At 38.3% G+C, this 21473-nt stretch overlaps 5 protein-coding genes across 6 annotated transcripts in view; 2 read left to right on the top strand and 3 right to left on the bottom strand.

Moving 5' to 3' along the window:
* Nucleotides 1–268: 268 nt before the first annotated feature.
* On the bottom strand, nucleotides 269–3812 carry LOC141909247 (tRNA pseudouridine synthase-like 1). The gene is made up of 8 exons (XM_074799638.1): nucleotides 3739–3812; nucleotides 3415–3496; nucleotides 3201–3313; nucleotides 2690–2773; nucleotides 2428–2589; nucleotides 1631–1865; nucleotides 903–1068; nucleotides 269–459 (listed from the first exon to the last, which is right to left on the bottom strand). Exons 1-8 carry the CDS (start codon nucleotides 3783–3785, stop codon nucleotides 269–271), a joined length of 1080 nt encoding a protein of 359 aa, XP_074655739.1. The 5' UTR covers nucleotides 3786–3812.
* A 747-nt stretch (nucleotides 3813–4559) lies between these two features.
* Nucleotides 4560–6877, top strand: LOC141909049 (uncharacterized). 2 transcript variants are annotated; one of them, XM_074799381.1, is made up of 3 exons: nucleotides 4560–4671; nucleotides 5103–5246; nucleotides 6101–6877. In XM_074799381.1, the coding sequence occupies exons 1-3, from the start codon at nucleotides 4614–4616 to the stop codon at nucleotides 6664–6666; spliced, it is 768 nt and encodes a 255-aa protein (XP_074655482.1). In that variant the 5' UTR covers nucleotides 4560–4613; the 3' UTR covers nucleotides 6667–6877. The 2 variants fall into 2 exon arrangements, with proteins under 2 accessions (XP_074655482.1, XP_074655483.1); XM_074799382.1 differs by having other exon boundaries at nucleotides 6104–6877.
* A 4433-nt stretch (nucleotides 6878–11310) lies between these two features.
* LOC141908217 (CUB domain-containing protein 2-like) lies at nucleotides 11311–19751 on the bottom strand. The gene is made up of 9 exons (XM_074798143.1): nucleotides 18440–19751; nucleotides 17097–17326; nucleotides 16676–16759; nucleotides 16217–16304; nucleotides 15980–16119; nucleotides 13217–13409; nucleotides 12969–13019; nucleotides 12401–12511; nucleotides 11311–12286 (listed from the first exon to the last, which is right to left on the bottom strand). The coding sequence occupies exons 1-9, from the start codon at nucleotides 18534–18536 to the stop codon at nucleotides 12240–12242; spliced, it is 1041 nt and encodes a 346-aa protein (XP_074654244.1). The 5' UTR covers nucleotides 18537–19751; the 3' UTR covers nucleotides 11311–12239.
* LOC141908218 (BTB/POZ domain-containing protein 19-like) lies at nucleotides 13844–15973 on the top strand. The gene is made up of 2 exons (XM_074798144.1): nucleotides 13844–14028; nucleotides 14675–15973. Exon 2 carries the CDS (start codon nucleotides 14692–14694, stop codon nucleotides 15565–15567), a length of 876 nt encoding a protein of 291 aa, XP_074654245.1. The 5' UTR covers nucleotides 13844–14028; nucleotides 14675–14691; the 3' UTR covers nucleotides 15568–15973.
* A 36-nt stretch (nucleotides 19752–19787) lies between the features above and the next one.
* Nucleotides 19788–21473, bottom strand: part of LOC141908215 (ATP-dependent translocase ABCB1-like) — a 28345-nt gene continuing 26659 nt past the window's right edge. The window contains exons 27-29 of the mRNA XM_074798140.1: nucleotides 21078–21281; nucleotides 20424–20570; nucleotides 19788–20013 (exon numbers count right to left, since the gene is read on the bottom strand). Of these exons, the coding sequence (XP_074654241.1) occupies nucleotides 19813–20013; nucleotides 20424–20570; nucleotides 21078–21281 (552 nt within the window). The 3' untranslated portion in view covers nucleotides 19788–19812. The remainder of the gene's footprint in view (nucleotides 20014–20423; nucleotides 20571–21077; nucleotides 21282–21473) is intronic.

The raw sequence follows: 21473 nt of genomic DNA on the forward strand, positions 1-21473 counted from the left end.
AGGCCATTTTGTATTTTTCATTTCCTGGCTTTAATTTGTGTTAACAGGTCAACATAGGCTCAGGGTGTATTACACACCTAGGCATTTCAACCTCGTATAGGGGCCTAAGTTAAGTTCACCCACATCCTAGCTGATTGCAGAGATTAATGATCAAATGTTCGCTAAGGATTAAGAAATGATATCCACTCTAAGAAGAATTACATAATCTAGAATAATAGAATAATAACAGTTTTATTCAACACATATTTACAGCTAAAATCAATATTAATCAAGATTTCTTTTCTGCTGAGGATTGCGTTATATGATTCTCTCTTTCTCGCTCTTCCATCTGTGGAGTAGTATCCGGTGTATATGGCAGTTCATCGTATTTCTTATACATAGCAGACGGATCGTCCTCCCACTCGGGTAGTGTTAATATTGGATCTGTTTTAATCTGTGACGGTCGTTCATATCGTAATTCTACAAAAAAAAAACAGCCGATGATTGTTATGTTGATATCCTGTAAAACAAAGTGCAGTATATTTTGTTCTCTTCATAGTCGTAGTAGAAGGAATGCATTCTGGCTTGAGTCTACAATTCAAAAACTGAGATGAATCAGGTAAGCAGGTTATAGGCGCTCCATATGAAAACTAACAGTATTTCGACATTCAGTTCCAGTTAACTTCAATTGAAATCAGTTCATCTCATATACGAGTCTAATCTCCACTAAGAACAAGAACAGCGTTAACGAAGGATCTTACTGCTAACAGATGTTAAGGGTATGGGAAACTAATGATCTTCAATGTTGTGAATTAAATAACAGTACAATGAAGCAGTTTTTAGTTCTAGCCCATGAATGGAATACAAATCTGGGCCCGGTTATTCACTCTTCATCGTTAAATCGGGCCTTGAATTTCACTCACTGTTTTCATCATATTCCACGTCTATTAAGTAAAGCCCGTGTGCGGGACAACTCGTGATCATGTGATGTCCTTGATACATGTGCGGTTTCTTTAAAGACATCTTCAGTTCATCCAACGAGAAATAACCACGAGCGACGTTTAAAACAGCGCAAACCATCTTACGCACCTGCATGGAAACAACAACATCAGATCAAGGTTAACCCTTTCAGTGCGGTGTATAAATCAGTGATAGATTTTGCGAGTACACCGCACTGCGGTGGGTTGATGTTATTAGTAATTAGTAATTATCTCCCTTGAAAAATGGCAGCACTTGTCAAACATAGTGAAATACTAGTAACTAACCATACACCGCACCGCGGTGTATACGCACTATAGTGGTATGCCAGTTCTTTAACACACTAGGGTGGAGTTTTTAAAGATTTTCAAATTATCTCTAGCACTATAGGGTATTTATCAACTAGTCAGCACTGAAAGGGTTAAGACGCGTTTAAATCAGTCCGATTCCGGAATTCTCTTATGGTGTTTTTTTAACGGAATGGTTAAATCTAATAGATGTGTCCCGTAGAGAGTTCGTAATCCAGAATCGTCATTTCTTAACTGGAATACCTCAGATGAAATTGAGTTGCTTTCAATTGACTCAAACTTCACCGAATTGAACACTTGTTTTTACCAGTAATTTTGATACTCGATTACAACTATTTACCGAATAAAACAGATATTTGTCGTACCTGTCGATATAAGAATGAGGATCCGTTAAAGATGAGATCGATATTAACGTGTTTATCTCGTCCTAGTCTGTTATATTCCTCCATGAATAGCGACCCGTATTGGAAATAAGTGCGTAGATTCTTGACGCGGCTCTGCCACGGCTGAACGTTTCGTTTCGTCGAGAACGCGTAGAAATTGTGTCTGCCGTTTAGAACCGCGAGAGCTGCCTTCGCTTTCTCCGGGTCAAACGGTGGACTGAAAATAAATAGATACAGCATAATTACCGGCAGTCCGCAACTGCTCCCCTTCAGCCTAGAACCAGCTCTAAAACACCCCCTTCAGCCTGGAACCAGCTCTGAAACACCCCCTTCAGCCTGGAACCAGCTCTAAAACAAACATCCCCTTCAGCCTGGAACCAGCTCTGAAACACCCTTCAGCCTAGAACCAGCTCTAAAACAAACATCCCCTTCAGCCTGGAATCAGCTCTGAAATATTTATCTTTGAAGTTTGGGTGATCAGTTTTTGAAAGTGAGCTGATAAAATATCTAATGATTGATTTATGGTTCACGTTCAATTTGAGATGTCACGGATGAAGTCCTGAACACATGTGAATTGTGGACGACCAGTTTGTGAAAGTGTGCTGATAAAATATCTTATGTCTGGTGTTTGTAGTTTATTTTCAATAAAAGATTTTTCAGGTGATGCTCTGAACACATTTGAAGTGTGAACGATCAAAAATTGGAAGATTGATGAACAAGTATTGAATATGTGAGGGGATGCAGGTGCTTAGAATTACATAATGAATATATATACTTACAATACTATGTGTGAAGACATGTAGTCAAACGGAGTAAAAGGATGCGTCCACTGACCGTGAAGTGAGTTATCATGTAATACTGCGAGTTTATAAACATACGTTCGACTGATCGCGTCAAATCTCGAGTGAAAATCATCGGGAACTCGTCTTACTTTCAACGCCCTGAAAATAATCAATCAATTACTAACATAAAGCGCCCTATTTTCACTTCGACATTTCCTATTTTACTATGACATCATGAATTACAGATGTATACACAAACCTGATTGGTTCCTCCGCGTGGTGGAAAAATGCGTTCAGTCCACGACATAATAAATCCGGATCGAATTCTACATCGGGTTCATCTCTGAAATAGAAATCAATTATGACACAAATGGCATACTTCTCTACCGTAGCCGAAGACGAATTTTTTTTTTTCTTTTTAACACCCTCAACCCGCTAAGCGCCACACAGGGCATTATAAGCAGGTTCGATGTTTCTTTTTCCGAATCGGGGAGAGACCAGAGAAGAACCTTCAACCAAGAAACTCTGTCGCCACCAGGGTTTGAACCCATAAACCCTGGATTGACGAGACTAGTGACTGGCGGCTTAAACCACTTGGCGACTGCGCCGCTCCAAAGACGAATTAAGCCTAAGAAACATTTTGATTCCACCAGTTCCACTTCCATTTCAAGGGCAGGGTTCGAAATAACTCAAAACGCTACAAAGTCCCCAAGAACAGACACATGGGTTCTGGGAGGGGGCTGTGGGGAGGAGCGGGGAGTCAGACTTACGGATGTATTAGATCACAATGTACAGTATTACACAATGAATGAACTCCGGCGTCAGTTCTACTCGACGTAACAACTTTAAAATCATTCGCCGGCTTAAAAATATTCAGAGCGTCCTGAAAAAATGAAGATACGACTCAATAGATGGAAAATCCACCAGCACTTAGAGTAAGAGAGGAGGATGCAAATACGAGACGAGATCTAACTAAGCGCTTACCTCAATAACCCCAACTACTGTATGAGGGGAATACGCCTTTCCGTACTTCAGATAAGAAGGCAATCCTGATTTTTGAACACCACTTTTAGTTGTGAATAAAACAGACAGAATTAGAATACGACTTACTTTTCCTAGGTGAAAACAGGACATATCACCCTAGGAAAAGAATGAGATACAGTCGACTTCTTTCGATACTTAGTGCAATTATTACAACTTTTAGGCCCGATTTAAAGCATTTACACTTAATAGAAAGTTTATTCGTGATAAAAAACGATGGATACATTATATAGCTTTCAGATTTAGCAGATAAAATGAGAATCTGACCTGTATTTTGAGCCTATGTAGGAAAAATAGATTAAAAATCTTCCCATGTTTACAGTTGAGGATATTTCACAGCCGCCATAGACAATTGAATTCAATTAAGATATATTGCTTCCAAGAGAGGGGCATCCTCGCTTGCCAGGGTTAGATAGCCTCCTTCGCCGAAGCCTCGGTGTCACTTTGAGTTGGAAACTTGGGACCTCCCTGTACACATGCTCTATCCACAATCAGGGTTCTCTGAATCAGGCATCAGCAACTGAGTTCAAAACCTGATCACCCATTTTCAGCGTGGTAAAGAATTCTTCTCCATTTCGGCGGGCCCCGGCCACGGCACTGAAACGGCCGAACACCGAACACTGAAAACACTCAAACCCAGTGATAATGATTGAGAATCTAGTCCTGATGCTGCTGAATAGAGGATGAACAGGGATGTCCCGGGTTCGAACCTGTTATTGACACTAATGCTGGCATGCTTCAGGGTGCGGCTCAGGAAATTCCGCAGCTGTGCCGAAGGCCACCTCGATTAGAAATTCGAAAATATCTATTCGAAAAGTGCCAATCTCTGTCTTGACAAAAAGGCAACAAAGCAGAAAGCAGGGGTCCGGACCCCCCAAAAAATCATCCACCACTGGCTTGCTTGGTGACGTGAAACCGGTACCAACAAACAAATCGATCTGGTTATTCGTAAAATCAAACCCTGAAGGACAGGAGTGAGGGTTTACTGCGGTATTGAAACTCGGTAAACCAATCAGAAAACAGCTGTTTAAATCATCATGTAAAAGCCTCAGTAGTTTTATTATGCATTATTTTCTATGCTACGTGCTGAAGGATTCAATACTATATAATTTAATTAATTTTCTACCGGCGAGGCGGGCAACATGGCCGCATCAAGTCTGTGGATATTAAGCTTTCTGCTGTTAGTTATAATCATAATAGGTATGGATATCAGTGATTTGTAATGTATTATCAAACCTACGATAAACAATAGAATATACAGTTAACCTCGCCTAACTCGGATAAAATGGAAGTTAGGATAAGAAAAATAAGTTATAGGAAATCACAAAAAAATTCGTTTTTTTGTCCAAGTTATAGTCATGAGTTGCCCGATGACCGAGTATGTGGGTGAGGCTTACTGTACGAAGATATCTGATGGCGTGAAACATATCCATGCAACGAAATCAATTTTTTAAGAGAAGCCACAGGTGCATTGGAAACATTGAGCATGAACCAGTTCTAACACGCTTATCCGATAACTGTGGAATCGGATCCAGTTAGAAATCAGTATTATTCTCCACGTCTCTCAAAAAGTACTCGTGGCGTCCAGTTTAAAGTGTTGTTGTATTGTTATTATGTGATGTATTTTACAGCTGAAGTCTCGTCTGCCCCTGCGATTCAATCAGTCCAGCAGGCGGCTCATAATGTTTTGAATAACAACCGAGTTGTCGATACGGCCGCAATCGATAATGCTATTAAATCTGGAAAAGGAATACAAGGAATAGTTGATGCATATGGTAACTATATCTTCCTGTTATGTATCGCGTTAAAGACCGTTCAATTAGTGCGTATGCACGATAGGGAGGGAGGGAAGTCAGTGAAAATGTAACCTAAATGCGCATGGGGAGGGAGGCGTCTAAACAGGCCTAGTCCGTACGCACCACTTGATACCTTTTTTTGTTACAGCATTGAATAACAATATTGTGCTATAAGGCTAAAAACGGATACCTTGTTTCTAATATCTACTTAGCTTTAAGTTGACCCGGCCGGTCGCCCGTCTGCCCGATAGATGACTTTTTTCAAAATCATAATCAATTTTACCATAACAGGCCCAGCAGCTATAGAAATTGAACTGATAACAAATTTCATTGCATTTTACAAAACGACCCGGCCAATTAGGAGAAATAAGGTATCATTTATCATTTTCTTATCTCAATAAAATACGAACCTTTTTGACGAAATTTTGTGTTGAAAAATACGTACATCATTAATCTTCGCAATTGAATAAATATTGCATATTTGGTTTCACAAATACAACGGTAGTTACCATTAATAACAGGAGCGGCTATTTTTGGCTAATTCGTACTAATTGAACGATCCCTTACTCGGACTTTTGACCAACTCAGACCAATTTTGCCGGTCACTGTTTTGCGAATCAGGCGAATCAGGCATTTACTGTAATTTTCTTTATATCGCGGTGTCGGTGAGAGGTGAGAGTTAACGAAGTTTATCAGAAACACTATGACTATAATAGATCACCTGCAGGGTCCAATGTATTTAGGAGTCTACAGGCTCTGGACCACTTCTGAGCGACCCTCACAGTTCATGTATTATGGATATAAAATCAATCAGATCTATACTTTTTCTTCAGCAGGTAAACAACCCGGTAAAGGAGGTGGCAAAGGAGGTGGCAAAGGAGGCGGCAAAGGAGGCGGCAAAGGAGGCGGCAAAGGAGGTGGCAAAGGAGGACAAACTACGACACCAGCTATGACTGCCTTTCCGACTACAACTATTTCGTCCAGTAGCATCACTGAAAAACAGCAACCTTCATCGTCAGCAACTCAGAAATACACTACAACCGCTACAACAGCTACTAATGAAACTACCTTTCCCACTACATCTACCACTTTCAGTAGTTTCACTACCAAACAACCCCAAACAACAGCTAGAACTAGCACTGAACACCAGTCTACATCAACACCTAACCAAATAGATACTACTACGATAACTAACACTAAAACTATCTTTCCGACTACGACTTCTACTTCCAGTAGTTTCACTTCAAATCAACCCCTAACAACAACTAGTACTAACTATCAGTCTACATCAGTCTACATCTCACCAGAAATCGGTAACCATGCTTCTTCACTTTCCTTCTGCTTAACACTGACTCTTATCGTCTGCGCTACTTTTGTTGTTGTGTTTCTTATAGATTAGAAATACGGAGTCAGTTCCATGAGCCAGTTCAGCCATACGCCAATTCGACAGTTCTCGTGGAGCTAGATCCACAGTTCTAGATACAGTTCCTGATCTGAACTATGGAACCGGACCCTAACAAGTAGCGATATTGTATGGTTTGTTTCGTGATTTCATATATATGTTAAAAGCTCGGAAATGAATGTTGCAAAAAATGGATAACTTAAGTCTTTCAGCTGAAAATGAAATAATCAACTCTATATTCAACTATAAATACGCCTCGATTTGCATTTATTCTGTTAAGGAGAACAAACCGAACTATAACAGCTCAGTTTTTTCCTAATCGTTTCAAATCGATCCAAGCTGTACGCTCTAGATTGCGGTTTATTCCCACAATTAATGGCGACCTCTAAAATCAATACGGGACGCACCTGTTACGGTATTGAATTAAGGAATTGTTTTTGTCTTTTTCTCGATAATAGTTCATATTGAATTGAGAGAGAGTTTTTAATGGTAATGTGTTACAAACATATTTTCTATACGAGCAATTTTATAAAGCATATTGATAATACAATATGCCCACGTATAGATAGATGTATGCTCAAAACGTATTGTTCACGTCATAATGGACGTCAGATGGCCGTCAACTGTCACTCTTATTCAGTTGACTGCTTGACCGTGGGGTCCAATACAACGCGCAGTGACGTCACGCGCATTACCCCCTGTTTCGCTCCCGACAGGTGTGGTGGTTTGTAAGGGAACTTAATCAAAAGAAATCTACCAATCAAATGAATAACAGGGTCAATCCACAATTATTTAAAATTTAAAAAATTATTTAAGATTTTAATTATTCAATATTTAAAAAAAAACCGTGCGAAACAAATGTAATGATGATTTGAGATGTGCACGGACTAGTACGGAAAGTTGTCTTACAGTCGTCGGAAGCTAAATCACATCCGGACATCCAGCCTTTGACCCAGTTGCACCGTCATGGGTAAAGTGGTCGAAAAATGTTACGACTAGTCTTGTTAGACTAGTTGTGCGATTGGCTATAGAACTAAAAGGAGTGAAGATTGGTCTTGTTGTTAGATTGATTATGGAACCAAAATGTAAGATTAGCTATAGAACCAAAATGAGCTTAAACGTCTTAAGTTGTTAGATTGGTTTTTGAAACAAAATGATCTTAGGAGAAATCTTAATGACTGTGCAACTGGGTCATGGGTCCAACTTTAACCTTTACAACAAATACATTTAATCTAAGTTTGAATCCGTCACAGATTTCTGCGGTCGTCCGCATATGGTGCCTGGTCTGGTGTTATGACCTGCGTATGTTCGATCGGGTAATCGGGTATCATAAAATAGAAATTTGAGATATCCTGTGGACGTCATCTGTAGAAGAACAGTCGCGCATTTGAAAACAAAATAGATGAAATCAACGAATGGATGACCGAGTCGACTGCGCTGCTCGGTGCGAACACTGCAATCAATCTCCAAAAACATCTGTTTTATGAAGTGTCCTATAAGTGGTCTGCATTAACGTTACACGCGTTAGAGGTTTATTATTCATATTTTACCAAGTCGCCAACATGGCTGCATCCAGACTGTGGATATGTTGTTTTCTGTTATTGGTATTAGTTATAATCGGTAAATGTTCTTACTTATTAATCATTTCTATCTAATATTCGCTTCTTAAATATTTGTAAATGGTTTTTTAACATAATATTGATTCTATGATGTGTTTGAATTTTAATGATATATTCTGCCGTCTTCTGTATACTGCTTTTTGGTAAATTTGGTAAAGTTCACGAATTTCCCTTTAGACTAGTTTGTAAAACAGCGATTTTTTAACTGTCAGATTATTTACACGTAAAACCCTTCCGTTTACAAATTCATTATAAGTCTCCTAGCGAACAGTTAAATTATGAAAGTTAGGAGGTTCCTTCTCAGGTACCTATCTTTTTTGATTTTATAAAGATTTTTGTGAATTTTCATACTCTATTCCGCCTCTCTAGACTGCCATTTGATGAGTTTTGTAAAATACAAGTATTTCCCATCAGAACAGTTTGTAAAACAGTGAAGTTTAAAACCCAAAATTTCAAATATTAAAAGCGAATTTTATTTATCAAAATCAAAATCAAACGATACGACGCTTCGAACTCTTACTAGAGATCATCGTCAGATGTCTGTGATAATCTATACTACACTGTAAAACTCATTCAAAGATGATTACGTATTTCTTCATACAAATTATGTATATATTTATATTTCTGTATGAGTAGCCGTATCGTCAGCACCGCATTCATCGAACAATCAGGCGGCTAATGTTGTTGGAAATGGTAAAGTCGTAGACACGGCAGCAGCAGCTCGTCAACCAAAAGGTATGATAAGAGATGGTTCCATCATTTTCGGTAAAGCTGGCTCTCTAAAATCAGTTCATTTTCGATGTTTTAACTGGATTATGTAGATATATATATATAGCGCGGATACCAACCCCCGCGTCATATTGGCCTGGTCAAATGTGACCTTTCTATTCGGTTAGACGCTTGCGTTTGACGGCCAGTATGGCGTCACGATTATGTGCAACCTCCATATCTATTTTATCGTTCAGGATTATTTTGGTTCAATTTTTATACGAAGTAAATTTGGATCAATTTCTATTCGCAATTCTTGTAGCTAAGAAAAAGAAAGGCGGTGGAAGAGGCTGGGGAGGAGGCAAAGGAGGTGGAAAAGGAGGCGGCAAAGGAGGTGGAAAAGGAGGTGGCAAAGGAGGAAAGAAGACTACCACAACTACAACTACCACTACAACTGTTGCTACAACTACTAAAAATGTGCCGCCAACAGCATTACCGCAAGTAGACCCGAATCGCGCCACATCGCTCGCATTCAGCTCATCGCTGGCTCTCGTCATTAGCGCAACCGTCGTCTTCCTCTTCAACTAAAACTATTTCATTTCAAAAATATTAACCTTTGATAAGTCATCATTTTTTGTCCATCATAGAAAAAGATCGTGTTCGTTTCGAGTGTGTTTGAAATATCTTTACGAAATGAAATGTTTGAAATTGCGATGTAAAATATCTTTACTGGGAATCTGTTGAAAGCTCTTCTTATTTGGCGTGATAATATAAAATAACAAACTTTCCAATAATCTAATATACTTTTCCTCCTGTTGGTTTCGAGGTGATTTTTATATCTTCAGATCGTTTCAAATCGAACCCCAGCTGTTCAATAGTATTGGAGTTGTCGTCTGGGTCTCATTTCCTGAATTCACGTGACATTAAATATAGAATCGATACCGGATGTATACATCTGCTAACATATCGAATATTGGGGGATTAGTTTCTTTTTTACTTATTGTTGAAAATATCAATTATGTTAAAGAAGATGATCTGATTTTCTATACAGGTAGGACCAGTTCGTTAGCGGTTTAAGTTTGACTTTAATATATAAGATTAGTGTTCATTTATTAGTGCCAGAACTGTAGAATACTGTATAACCGGGTCCGGGATGACATTGCCTGAAATAGAATGCTAATGAGGGATACGATGAATGGGAAGTGAGAGAGGAGAGTGGAAAGACGGCTCAGCGCTGGTAGCGTGGATGAGGACACGAGACGAGTCAGCGCTGGTAGCGTGGATGAGGACACGAGACGAGTCAGCGCTCGTAGCGTGGATGAGCACACGAGACGAGTCAGCGCCGGTAGCGTGGATGAGGACACGAGACGAGTCAGCGCTCGTAGCGTGGATGAGGACACGAGACGAGTCAGCGCCGGTAGCGTGGATGAGGACACGAGACGAGTCAGCGCCGGTAGCGTGGATGAGGACACGAGACGAGTCAGCGCCGGTAGCGTGGATGAGGACACGAGACGAGTCAGCGCTGGTAGCGTGGATGAGGACACGAGACGAGTCAGCGCTGGTAGCGTGGATGAGGACACGAGACGGCTCAGCACCATCCTCCCACGGCAGGGATTCGAACCTGATGGCATCGCTACACTCAGCCACGGCATGTACCGGGGCAATCTCGATGCCATCGGGTTCGAATCCCTGCCGGGGGAGGATGGCTCAGCGCTCGTAGCGTGGATGAGCACACGAGACGGCTCATCGCTAATAGCAGACATCGTGTGCCCATTAATGACTGTTATAGAGAGTTTAATGACAAATTCTAACATTAAAATGGAACCAAGAGGAATTTATGGCTCTCACATATATACATGTGCTTTTTCCAATGCTAGTATTTATTGGATATAGTGGCAGAGTCAGTTAGCAACATGGTTGACTTAATAAATACCCACTACTAATAAATCGACAGTAAAATGTTTCCTAGTCAATCACCAGTACAGTCAATTATTGACACCCACTTTTGTAAAAATCCAAAAGAGAATTAAAACGCATTAGTCTTCGCGCGAAATCATAAAACGTCGTTTCTTGATTAAGATTATCAATGCAAATCCCGCTTTTCTAAGTGTCTAGCTTTATTAAAATGGTTTTCTTTTGTATTGTACATCAAAATTCATGCATGCTGGAAATTTATAAACTGGTTATATAGTTGTGTATATGGAGTTTGATATTATAAATCCTCCTGCAGTCCTCAAAACTCATAATGATCATTCAATTGGAACAGCTGCCAATATAGTGGATAAAACAGAATGCAAACTTTAACGCAGACTCGTGCTGAATATGTTAAACAAAAAATATATATGTATTTCGTTCGGGTATCACTCACAACAAAATCAATACACCAGATTCTCCTGATGCAATACATCTAGATATAAACACGATTAACATCGATATTTCTATGAATATAAATTATTAATAAAAAATGCTCGTATTGGTAGAACACGTGTATTGTTTTATCAGCCGCGCACTCAGTGGCCGTCTCTAATGCTCAGAAAAATAGAGCTATGATCAGTATTCAGTGAAAGGTTACATAAATTATCAAATACAGTAAACCTCTCCTTACCCGGACCAGGGAGGTGGGATCGGACCCTGCTCGGACAAACTTGAACCGGCCAAAATTGGTCCGAGTTAAGGGTCGAAAAATACGTTATGAAGTCAGAAAATGATTTCGTTGTTGTCGAAGTTAGTCAAAAGTCGGAGTTGATCATGTTTGGAGCGAGGTTCATTGTATATTACATATTTAAACCGCATTTTTGAATAATCAAAAACGATCGAAATAAATCAAGAAAGATCGATCATATTTTTTAGCCGATTCTTTACAGAATAGCAGTCGTCACTGATTGGAAGTCGTCTCTATTTTCTAGTCACTATTTGTATTCAATGTTTAAGTCGTCATTTGGAAGTCGCAACTATGACAGCAGGTATATAATTATATTTCATTTTTCAATTTCCTGATATCAATTATTGCTATAAGTACAGCCCTAGGCTTGCACTGTGTCCTTCATCTTATGTATGTAAAAACAATGTGTATTCCTATATGTTGAATAATCATATATGGCATAACGATGAAAATAAATTATATATCATATATTACATCATCAAAGTGATGTTTACAATTCGACCGAAAACGCTGTCAATCGACTCCAGTAAAATACAAAGTGTTCGTTTTCTTTTATTTCAAAATTAAATTCCTAAAATTTCTCAAAATCGTTCATGTTGGAATTGCGTTCTGAGCGCCACAGACGTATCTGAAAGAACAGGAAAAAATTACTTGAAATTCATTTTATTCATTCGAGTTCTAGTTCGGCAGATTTCGGTTGAATTTCACTCTCATATTGTCGATCGTAGATTCTGATTTTTACCTCTTTTTTTCTTGACTTTCTTACAACCGTAACAAACGAGTCCGATAACTAAAACAAGGACGGCTAGAACTCCCAAAGCGCTTCCCAGAATAATCGTGTGCTTCAGTTTATCTACAAAGAAAAGATGAAAACAATCCTTTGTCAGGGATCGGAAAATTCAGATATCAGGATCCATTTCACAGCTATGAGTCAGAGTTCACTCTGGATCCAGTTCAACTGATGTGAGTTTTAGAGTTACTCTGAGTTGAAATCAGTTAATTTTCAATGAGTTAACTCTAGAGAAGTCGACTGCGTAGAACTGGCTCTGTTTGATATTTCAGATGTACAATACTCTCCGACACATAGTAAAATTAAATATGGATTCTATTGATTTCATCTCATAATTCAGGTTTTTATGAGTATATTAGGTATATGTATATATGTATATATAACGAAATTATATGAATTCATATTCTTTTTTTTCTATGTCTCAGGAATTATTGAACATGTGAAATATATGGACCTTTCTAATTTAGGGAAGGTGATGAGTTGGTTTTATTCCTATGAAATTATTACGGCTGCACAATACCTTTATCGTTTGCTAAATAACACGGGATTTCATCTGCTTCAAATTTACAATCTACGCAAGAATGAAAAATAGAACAAAAATAATAACAATCATTTTCTAAAAATTTACATTGTGGGTTAAACAACTATAATCCAGACGGAAAATAGTCTCAACTATCTACAACGTAAGAATAAATTCGTAATATTCATTATCATTACTGCACAGAACAAGGTTTAACTCGATTTGAACGGAACGGGAAGTTGTCTTACATTCGATGAAGGTTAAATCAAATCCGCGTCTGGTCGGTTGATTCGATGACGTCACGAACTCGAGAGAGAAATGATTCAGCGACGTGTAGTAAGATCCTTTCGGTGGTTTAGCGCTGGTGAATGTGAAAAGCGGCAAAAGCTTCGAACCTTCTTCGTAGATATGCAGAATTGCTCCCGAACCGAGATCGAAATCCTGAAAACAAACACAGGAATAGAATTGTTGATTCCTTTTCGAAAACGTACGTGTATGAAAGAAAAACTATTTCTTTCTAAATTCTAATTTGGATTTAAGAATTCCATCACATCAGCCCATAGTTGGGTAAACAAGTAGAAAATCCTGCAATATAAAAAAGAAAAAAGACATCAGGTGACAGTATGCCTGATGATTGTCATTATAGCTTATAACCGAACTGAACATTCCATCTATTGTTATTTGATTTATTGTGGCATTTCACGTCTAACACGGAAATTATACTTTATCTCGATCTAATAAAGAATGCATTTGATAACATTGAAATAAGTAATAATTCAGCGTAATTTAGCGTAATAAGATTTAAGGCGTAATGCACGGTTGAGTTGATTTGTCACGTATTCACAGCAAGATTATTAAATTGTCGTCACCAGCCGTCCGTACTGGAGAGAATTTCATGGTTCGTTCCCAGGTAACCAATAACAACAAACCTGACAGTACAGACAGACTATTACAGTAATACTGAAAGTATAGACGACGGATTCGCAGTAGGATTGCGACGCCGGAATAGAGATATACATATTTTGAAATATACCACTTCTATATTGATAGTAATTTTTAGGTAAGTGAGAAAGTAGCACATGTCGACCTTTCTTTAATTCGTTCAAGAAAATAACATGTATATACGCAATTTCATTTTAGAAATTTTTAATTCTGTTACTGCAAAATGATAAGAATTTGTATCAATTAGAATCTGTTAGCCTAGGTATCTATTTCGATATATGATTAGGGTGGGTATCAATATGTATATGTTAGAAAACGGTGTTGTTCTACTGTAGATCATCGTCGATTTTAAGTCCCAATTTGTATTTCCAATGACCAATCAAATTCACATTTCTAATCATTTGGTTAAGTCGTTTCCATTTTTAGTTTCAATTTCTATTTCTAATCCAATTCAACATAACGAAGTAGTAGTGATCATTTGAATATATAAGTCGTCATTACAGTCAAACTCATTACGACTGACTGAAGTTGTCGCTATTTTCGAGCCCCAATTTGTATTTCCAATTCAATTTAGGAAGTGTAAGTCATCATTAGAGTAGGGTCCCACAGTATCCTAGGTGTATACTGTATAAGAACTTATCTAGGGTACTGGGGTCAATAGGTTTTGCGCCAGGCCCCTGATGTGGAATACGCTATAACGACTTCAGCTAATTCCACAGTACTGTACAATGTTTGTTAAAACTGTGCTTGTGCTCTTTTTTCAGACAAGAAAAATTAAAACATGGCAGGAGTCGACGAGAAGACAATGTTCGGCGACACTTCCTCGTTCGCTCTTCAAATGAAACGTCTTATAAACAATAAAGACATGAGCGACATTAAATTCCTGATCGGTCCGAACAGAAAACCAGTTTACGCTCATCGCTGTTTGCTATCGGCGAGGTGCGATGTTTTTAGAGCTATGTTTCTCGATCAGGCGAAGAATAAAGAATCGCAAGACGTACCGTTCGTCATGTCGGATATTTCGATGGAGATTTTCATGCCCATTTTGGAGTTTATCTACACCAATGCGGTGACGCTATCGAGTAAGAACGCCGTCGATGTGTTGGGCAGCGCTCTGGAATACGGTATGGACGATTTGAGGAAGTTATCGGTGAGATATTTGATCGAGAATTTGAGTATAAACACGGCGAGTGAAGCGATGCAGGCGGCTGTCACTTACGGACAAGATGAACTTAGAGAAAAGGCGTTGAATTATACAGAAAACAATACATCGGGCGTGTTTAAAACTAAAGGTTTTCATGAAATGTCTGAAGATGCTTTGTCCGTCGTGTTGGATAGTGATCAATTACAACTGGACGAATTGGATATTCTTAACGCAGTTCGGGAATGGGCTACGGTGAATTCGGTTGTTCTGTCCAAACCGGTCAACGAGGTCGCCAAGAAGGTGATCTGGAACGTGCGACTCGCGTTACTGTCGCCGGACGAACTGGCTAAAGTAGAGAAGGAGAACGAAAAGGATCACATGGTTCCGGTCGAGTTGATGTCGATGGCCTGGAGATTCCACGCTTTGCGAAAACCGGATAAAAAGAACGCGTTCACGAAACGTAGAAAGGGAACGACGCTGAGAGATTCACACAAAGGGTTGGAAAATTTATAATATACGAGAAAAAACATTTCAAGTCAAATTCTAACGGCAATATACTGTACAATAAAGCAGTGGGGGGAGGGGGGAGTTGAGAGGGCCTGTTGAGGTGGATATGGAATTTTCCATTAATTAAATGTTATCGGTATGGTAACCTAAGTGAACGAATTGTCAAGCCAAGTTCTAATCACAATAGAAAAGTGAAAAAATGAACTTATCAAAAGAGGTCACGATCTTCTTGTTTAGTGGCAATCTGTGTCTGACGCTGATTCTATTTTCAATACTAAAATTATTTTGGATATTGCTATCGCTATTGGATCTCAATGTTCGTAATTTAAGCGTAGTTCTTATTGAATTGTTTATGTCGCTGCCAATTTGTAACAAAAAGCTGAAATAAAATATCATTGTTTATCTGTTTAATACGAACCTGAAAGTTGAATTTAATCGTTCCTTTTTTATTAGCTGTAACGATCTGATATTGTTTGCGGAAGCCGTTTGGATAGTTTAGAGGATATGCGGGTGAGGAGACCGAACCGCTCGTCATCCAGCGGTTAAACTGAACACGATCTGTTAAATGAATAATAGACAAAATAGATTGTTCAGTTCGAGATATCTAAGGAGAATCATAACGCTTAGATTTTTGCAATAAAACAAGAACGTTCACCTGCGGTAGAGGAATTCAGTTCCTGAAATTGCGCTTTAAAACCAAGTTGTGATGAAGACGGTTTATTTCCAACCGACTGAAACGTAACCTGCAAAATATGAGATCATTTGTTATTTCAAAAAATGTTTTCATATAATCCGTTCAATTTCCTACTGTTCTCTGGTACGTTAACAACTTAGTGCACACGACATAAACGCTGTCACCTGACACAAACGATACCTTTTGTTATTGATGCCAGTTGCTGCTATTGGCGAAGATGGTTCTAACTTATATGGAAAATTTGAATTCTTCTATTGCAAGAGATTAGGTCATTGACTGGCTTCCGGTGAAGCCGTAGTGAACACTCGTCGCCAGACTAGGTCCATATGAAATACTGAATACTACAGCGAAACGACCAAGATTTGGGTTCGAACCCATCTAAAGCTACCAAAATAGTCGTAGAATTCTTAACTAACTTACCGTAATTTCATTTGTTAACGAGGTTACACCTTTTGGAGCATTAGCACTAAAGACGCCAAGTAGATTTCCATTTGCATCAGCGATCTGTTCAGATTATGAAGAAGACATTTTTTGAATATTTTATTTGATTTCATAAACCTTCAGTTATCATAAACAGGGGCCAGTTACTCAAAATTGGTTTGAGTTAGCTGGTCTGAGTTGCACAGTCGTGACTAGTTTTAAATCTCATGACTAGTCTTATGTGGTTAGTGGCAAAAAGTCCATTGTGACCACATAATTCACCCGCCGATTATCTACAACCAAATATTGCCCCAATTTTAAATGAATTCAGTTGTCCATCACAGCAAAATAAATTTAATCTTTAATATCTGCGTTTAAATGATCTTGTAGTAATTTCAATCGAATTTACTGGTTCACTTACAGATACTGTATTCTTTTTCATGCCGGTGACGTCATCATTTATACGAAACTGGTCGAATACTACAGCTATCAAAGTGCCCCCTGGTGACTGATCGGGCAGACGATATTTATAAATACATTGAGAATTGACGGGGAAGACATCCGGGTAGTTTGGTGACGTGAAAGTAAGGTTCTGCGAGGTACTCGTCCAATTTCCTCCACATCCGGTTACACTGTCGCGTAAACATAACCCTTAAAAATATTCAACAAATAGCCTGCTTTAGACCTGGATCCAGTTTCATAAAGGTTGGGGGTAAATTATCCCAAAAATAAAGTGTTATGAATCAATTCTATAGTTATTTTTTCAAAACTAAGAGGGAAGTTTTGAAAATAGCTCATGGACGTCGCTACTCTCTTAGTTTTAGAAATATCACTACTCTCTTTCCTCTAATTGTGGTTCTTTCTTCTATTGACGTAAAGATAGCGCTTCTAACAACTGTCAACGTATTTTTACTCCTCAATCGTTAAGTCACGTGTGAACTCCGTGGTAGATGGAAAGTGCACCGAAATCTTTTCAAAAACAGACGAAAATTCAACACAATACTTTTTTCTTTTAATTCCTCAGATTGTTAGGTTTTACTTTCAATTCTATCGATCTATCTCGTGATAAGAAATGTATTCCCCTGGTACCTAAAACCTGTCCTTCGTCAACAAGCAGAAGAAAAACGATTTTTTGGGAATTTTCTCCTTTTTAATTCTATTTCGTGATATAACAACATCGCAGTACACAATCCTCGATAAATAATCATTTCTATCAATACAGTGTGGTCGTCTAATATATTCCTTGTTTTGTGTGGTTAACATTCCGACCTTTTCGATCGTTTTTTTACAGTTATAGTTTAGCATATAGAATGATGTATGAATAAAATTCATTTATAATGTTGTTTCTTGTAGTTGTGCTTGAGCTGGGTTTTTTTTAGATAAAAGTACGTGTGGCCTCAAATAAAAGAGGAACGCTTTTTGACACCCGGATGCTCAACACATCGACACTAATCACCCACGTATGATATATATCGCCAGCATTACATATACAAATACATATACAAAGGAAAAATACTTTTGATAAAATACTTTCGTACAAAAAATGAGGATTTAATTTACTTTTTTCTAGGGAGCTTTATTTCAAACGCAGTTCAAGTCCATTGACACAATTATCAATACTTATATATGAAACATATAAACCTCAAATAAAGAAAAATGATTTGATCACAAATATACATTTCATATAAACAGGATACATGTACGGTTTATATGATTTTTTTTGATGAGTGAGCGATTATATCACAGAGATATTTTGACACTTACCAAACAGCACCAGAATAGTGAATATACAACGGGTATCATCGCTTACGAGTCGACGCCGACGACAGCAGCTGCTATTCAGCGGCCACCACTGCTTCATCGTTTATCCCCTTACGACAAATAGTTTCATAGTAAAAAATTCCTACAAAACTTCTCCATAACTGTTAATAAAACGCGTAAACTCCTTATCGACGGTTGAATAAGTGACCGCTCTATAGTTTGGTATATTATAGTACTATCAGTTCTGAACAGCGCTATGAAACAGTACGCCCCTTAATTTCAGAGTATAATATTCAATAGTAGGTCACAGTAGAGATATCAGACAAATGCGCTAATGACGTCGTCTTTTATTGCTGTGACCAATAGTTTTTATCTAACCTTTCAGCTTTTATGAATCGATAGAGTTTCGACACAGTGAAAAACCCCCGAGGAGAATTTGTTTATTTCAACATCGATTGAATAGACACGTTGAAATATTTGGCAGCGAGTCATTTTTTATCGGCGACTAAAAATAATTATCTGGTTTCGGTTCGAAAATGATCGTTTCTATATACATGTAGTTCAATGTGTGAAAATAATATGGTAGTCACAGTTTTTATGGCATTACAAAAAAAACTTATACATGTATAGATGAAGGACGGTTGGTTACTATAAGTAATACACTTTTATCAGATACATATTGTACACGACCCTTTCAAGAAAATATGGCCGCCTTCAGAAATCTCCCTATGACGTCATCTGATTTGCCTCTGCGACCAGATTCATCAACTACTCTGGTAAGTGTACTGCAATTATCTAGACCTCGCCATTTTGTTATCGATGACGTCATAGGTTGAATAAAGGAAGGCGGGCATTTTACAATAACATGCAAGATAAGCCATCAAATATACACGTATCTTAGTTTATGATTAACAGCATACATGTATTTCTCAACGGATGTGAAATCTCTGACACCCGATCGTCGTAAAAATTCTTATTCGATCCAGTTTCACAGTTGTGAATTGTGAAATGAATTCTCAATCAACCGTTCACAAACGCACGGCTGCTTTATTATAAAAATTGCACTTTTTGAGCAGAGAAAGACACTCAAAAACAAAATATTCTCTATTTATTTTCCATTGATCTTTAACTTTCACAGTCTTATCGTAGCTTTCTGGGGTATTCGTGTAACCTGACGAATGGTACAAAGCGGCCGAAAAGATTTCGTGATGGATTACGAAGTAGGCACCCAACGACCTGCACTTCGGTATATATCCACATATACAGGATCAAAATAGAAATTCAAATTAACTACAACTGTAGAACTGGATAGGTACAATAGATATAAAGACAATAAAAGATATTTCTTAAACATTCTTCAAGATAATAAATAATGTTTATCGTAGTTCTAATTGGCCACTGGTAAGCGAGTAATACGCTCCTTTCACAGCCAGCAGTTCCTGGTGAGTTCCGAGCTCCACTACTCGACCGTGATCTATAACGGCGATGACGTCAGCACCTTGTACAGTCGACAGACGATGAGCTATGACGATACACGTACGACCTTCTTTAGCTCGATCGAGAGCCGTCTGAACGATCTATATTGAGCAACAAGTAGAAAAATTATTGAAATTTTTATGAGAAAAAAATAAATCACGATAATGTAATATATAAACCCCACACAAATAATCCAATATCAAGCTCTTTGTTTCCCATTTGAAGGAGTTAAAATCCCTAGTTTAAATCAGTTCATATTTTCCCATTTTCAATAAGTAAACTTTAGAGGCAAATCTTAACCGAAAAGCTGTGGAACTAGGTCCAGTTTTTGTCGTAATTTTGAATGTTTTCTTTGGTATGAAGAAAATTGAAATGTTTTGATTTTTGAATTGACAGGGTACGACACTAAGCTAAATTCAAATTCACCAACAAGTAAATAAATAAATAATCACTTCCAATTCAAGCATTATTGTTCAACACAATAAAGTAATTAAAACAGTTATCAACGTACCCTTTCATTTTCTGTGTCGAGAGCTGACGTGGCCTCGTCAAGTATGAGTATAGGCGGGTTACAGATTAAAGCCCTGGCTATAGCGACTCGCTGTTTCTGACCTCCAGATAGCTGCGTTCCCTTCTCGCCGACCATCGTTTCATAACCCTGAATACATATCACACAAATATCAGCGACATTTCAAAAGTGACACATAAAATAAGTCTTAAACTGAATAGAGCTCCACAATTCTCTGTTAAGATTCAACTGTGTATTTCAAATAGACTGTGTGTTGTTTAAAAGTAGCCAGTCTCATTGCATTCTAGAGCCTGTTTCAGAAACAAGTTGATCGTTTTGTAAGTGTTGGCTATCATATAACTAATGAAATCTTTAGTTGTTCTTTGAAGTGCATGTGACTCTGTTTTTTCTTTGGAGAAGGGGCCGATTGGTCCATACCGATTCCGGAATTCTCTTCTGGCGCGTTCCGACCAGAATACACTCTAAGTATTCCAGAATAGCGTAATCTGTAAACCTGATAGAAGCGGCCGGTAGAGAGTGTGATCGGGAATTGATATTCCTAAACCGGAATATGTTCAATCGAAACCTACCCATGTCTTGTTATAATTCAAATTCAATAACTTCGTGATAAAACTAACGAATTAACGTAACGTTTACCTCGGGCAGAGCGGTGATGAAATCGTGGGCGTTGCTCATTGTTGCAGCGTTTTCAATCATATCCTGAGTCCACGGCGGCTCCAAACCGTAAGTTATATTCTCAGCAATAGTTTTATCGAACAGCACTGGTTCCTGGCTGACCACGGCAATACGCGACCGCAGAAACTGCGTGTTCAACGATCTGATATCAACACCGTCAACGAGCTGAAGAAAATATTATCAATATGAATTTGAATATGAATTTCATTTCTCAATAAATATTTTTAAATCGTGTACATAATTACAATATATAGCATTGACAGAATATGATTTATTGAGAGGACACCCCCAAGTCGAAAGACTGTACCAAATGATGGGGGGGGGGCAATTATCAGAAATGTCATTATATAACATCCG

Source organism: Tubulanus polymorphus, chromosome 7 (assembly GCF_964204645.1).
Source record: "Tubulanus polymorphus chromosome 7, tnTubPoly1.2, whole genome shotgun sequence".
Lineage (NCBI taxonomy): Eukaryota > Metazoa > Nemertea > Palaeonemertea > Tubulaniformes > Tubulanidae > Tubulanus > Tubulanus polymorphus.

Bases quoted from the DNA above. Each gene is read 5' to 3' on its own strand.
- LOC141909247 (XM_074799638.1), bottom strand. From the start codon at position 3,785: ATGGGAAGATTTTTAATCTATTTTTCCTACATAGGCTCAAAATACAG. The intron at 3,497-3,738 runs GTCAGATTCTCA...CACAACTAAAAG, and splicing joins TACATAGGCTCAAAATACAG to TGGTGTTCAAAAATCAGGAT. The intron at 460-902 runs GTGAGTGAAATT...TTTTTTTTGTAG, and splicing joins CGTGGAATATGATGAAAACA to AATTACGATATGAACGACCG.
- LOC141908218 (XM_074798144.1), top strand. From the start codon at position 14,692: ATGGCAGGAGTCGACGAGAAGACAATGTTCGGCGACACTTCCTCGTTC.
- LOC141908217 (XM_074798143.1), bottom strand. From the start codon at position 18,536: ATGAAGCAGTGGTGGCCGCTGAATAGCAGCTGCTGTCGTCGGCGTCGA. The intron at 16,305-16,675 runs GTAAGTTAGTTA...CATATTTTGCAG, and splicing joins CGTTAACAAATGAAATTACG to GTTACGTTTCAGTCGGTTGG. The intron at 12,512-12,968 runs GTATTGTGCAGC...TTTTCTTTGTAG, and splicing joins TTATTTAGCAAACGATAAAG to ATAAACTGAAGCACACGATT.
- LOC141909049 (XM_074799381.1), top strand. From the start codon at position 4,614: ATGGCCGCATCAAGTCTGTGGATATTAAGCTTTCTGCTGTTAGTTATA. The intron at 4,672-5,102 runs GTATGGATATCA...TGTATTTTACAG, and splicing joins GTTAGTTATAATCATAATAG to CTGAAGTCTCGTCTGCCCCT. The intron at 5,247-6,100 runs GTAACTATATCT...CTTTTTCTTCAG, and splicing joins AGGAATAGTTGATGCATATG to CAGGTAAACAACCCGGTAAA.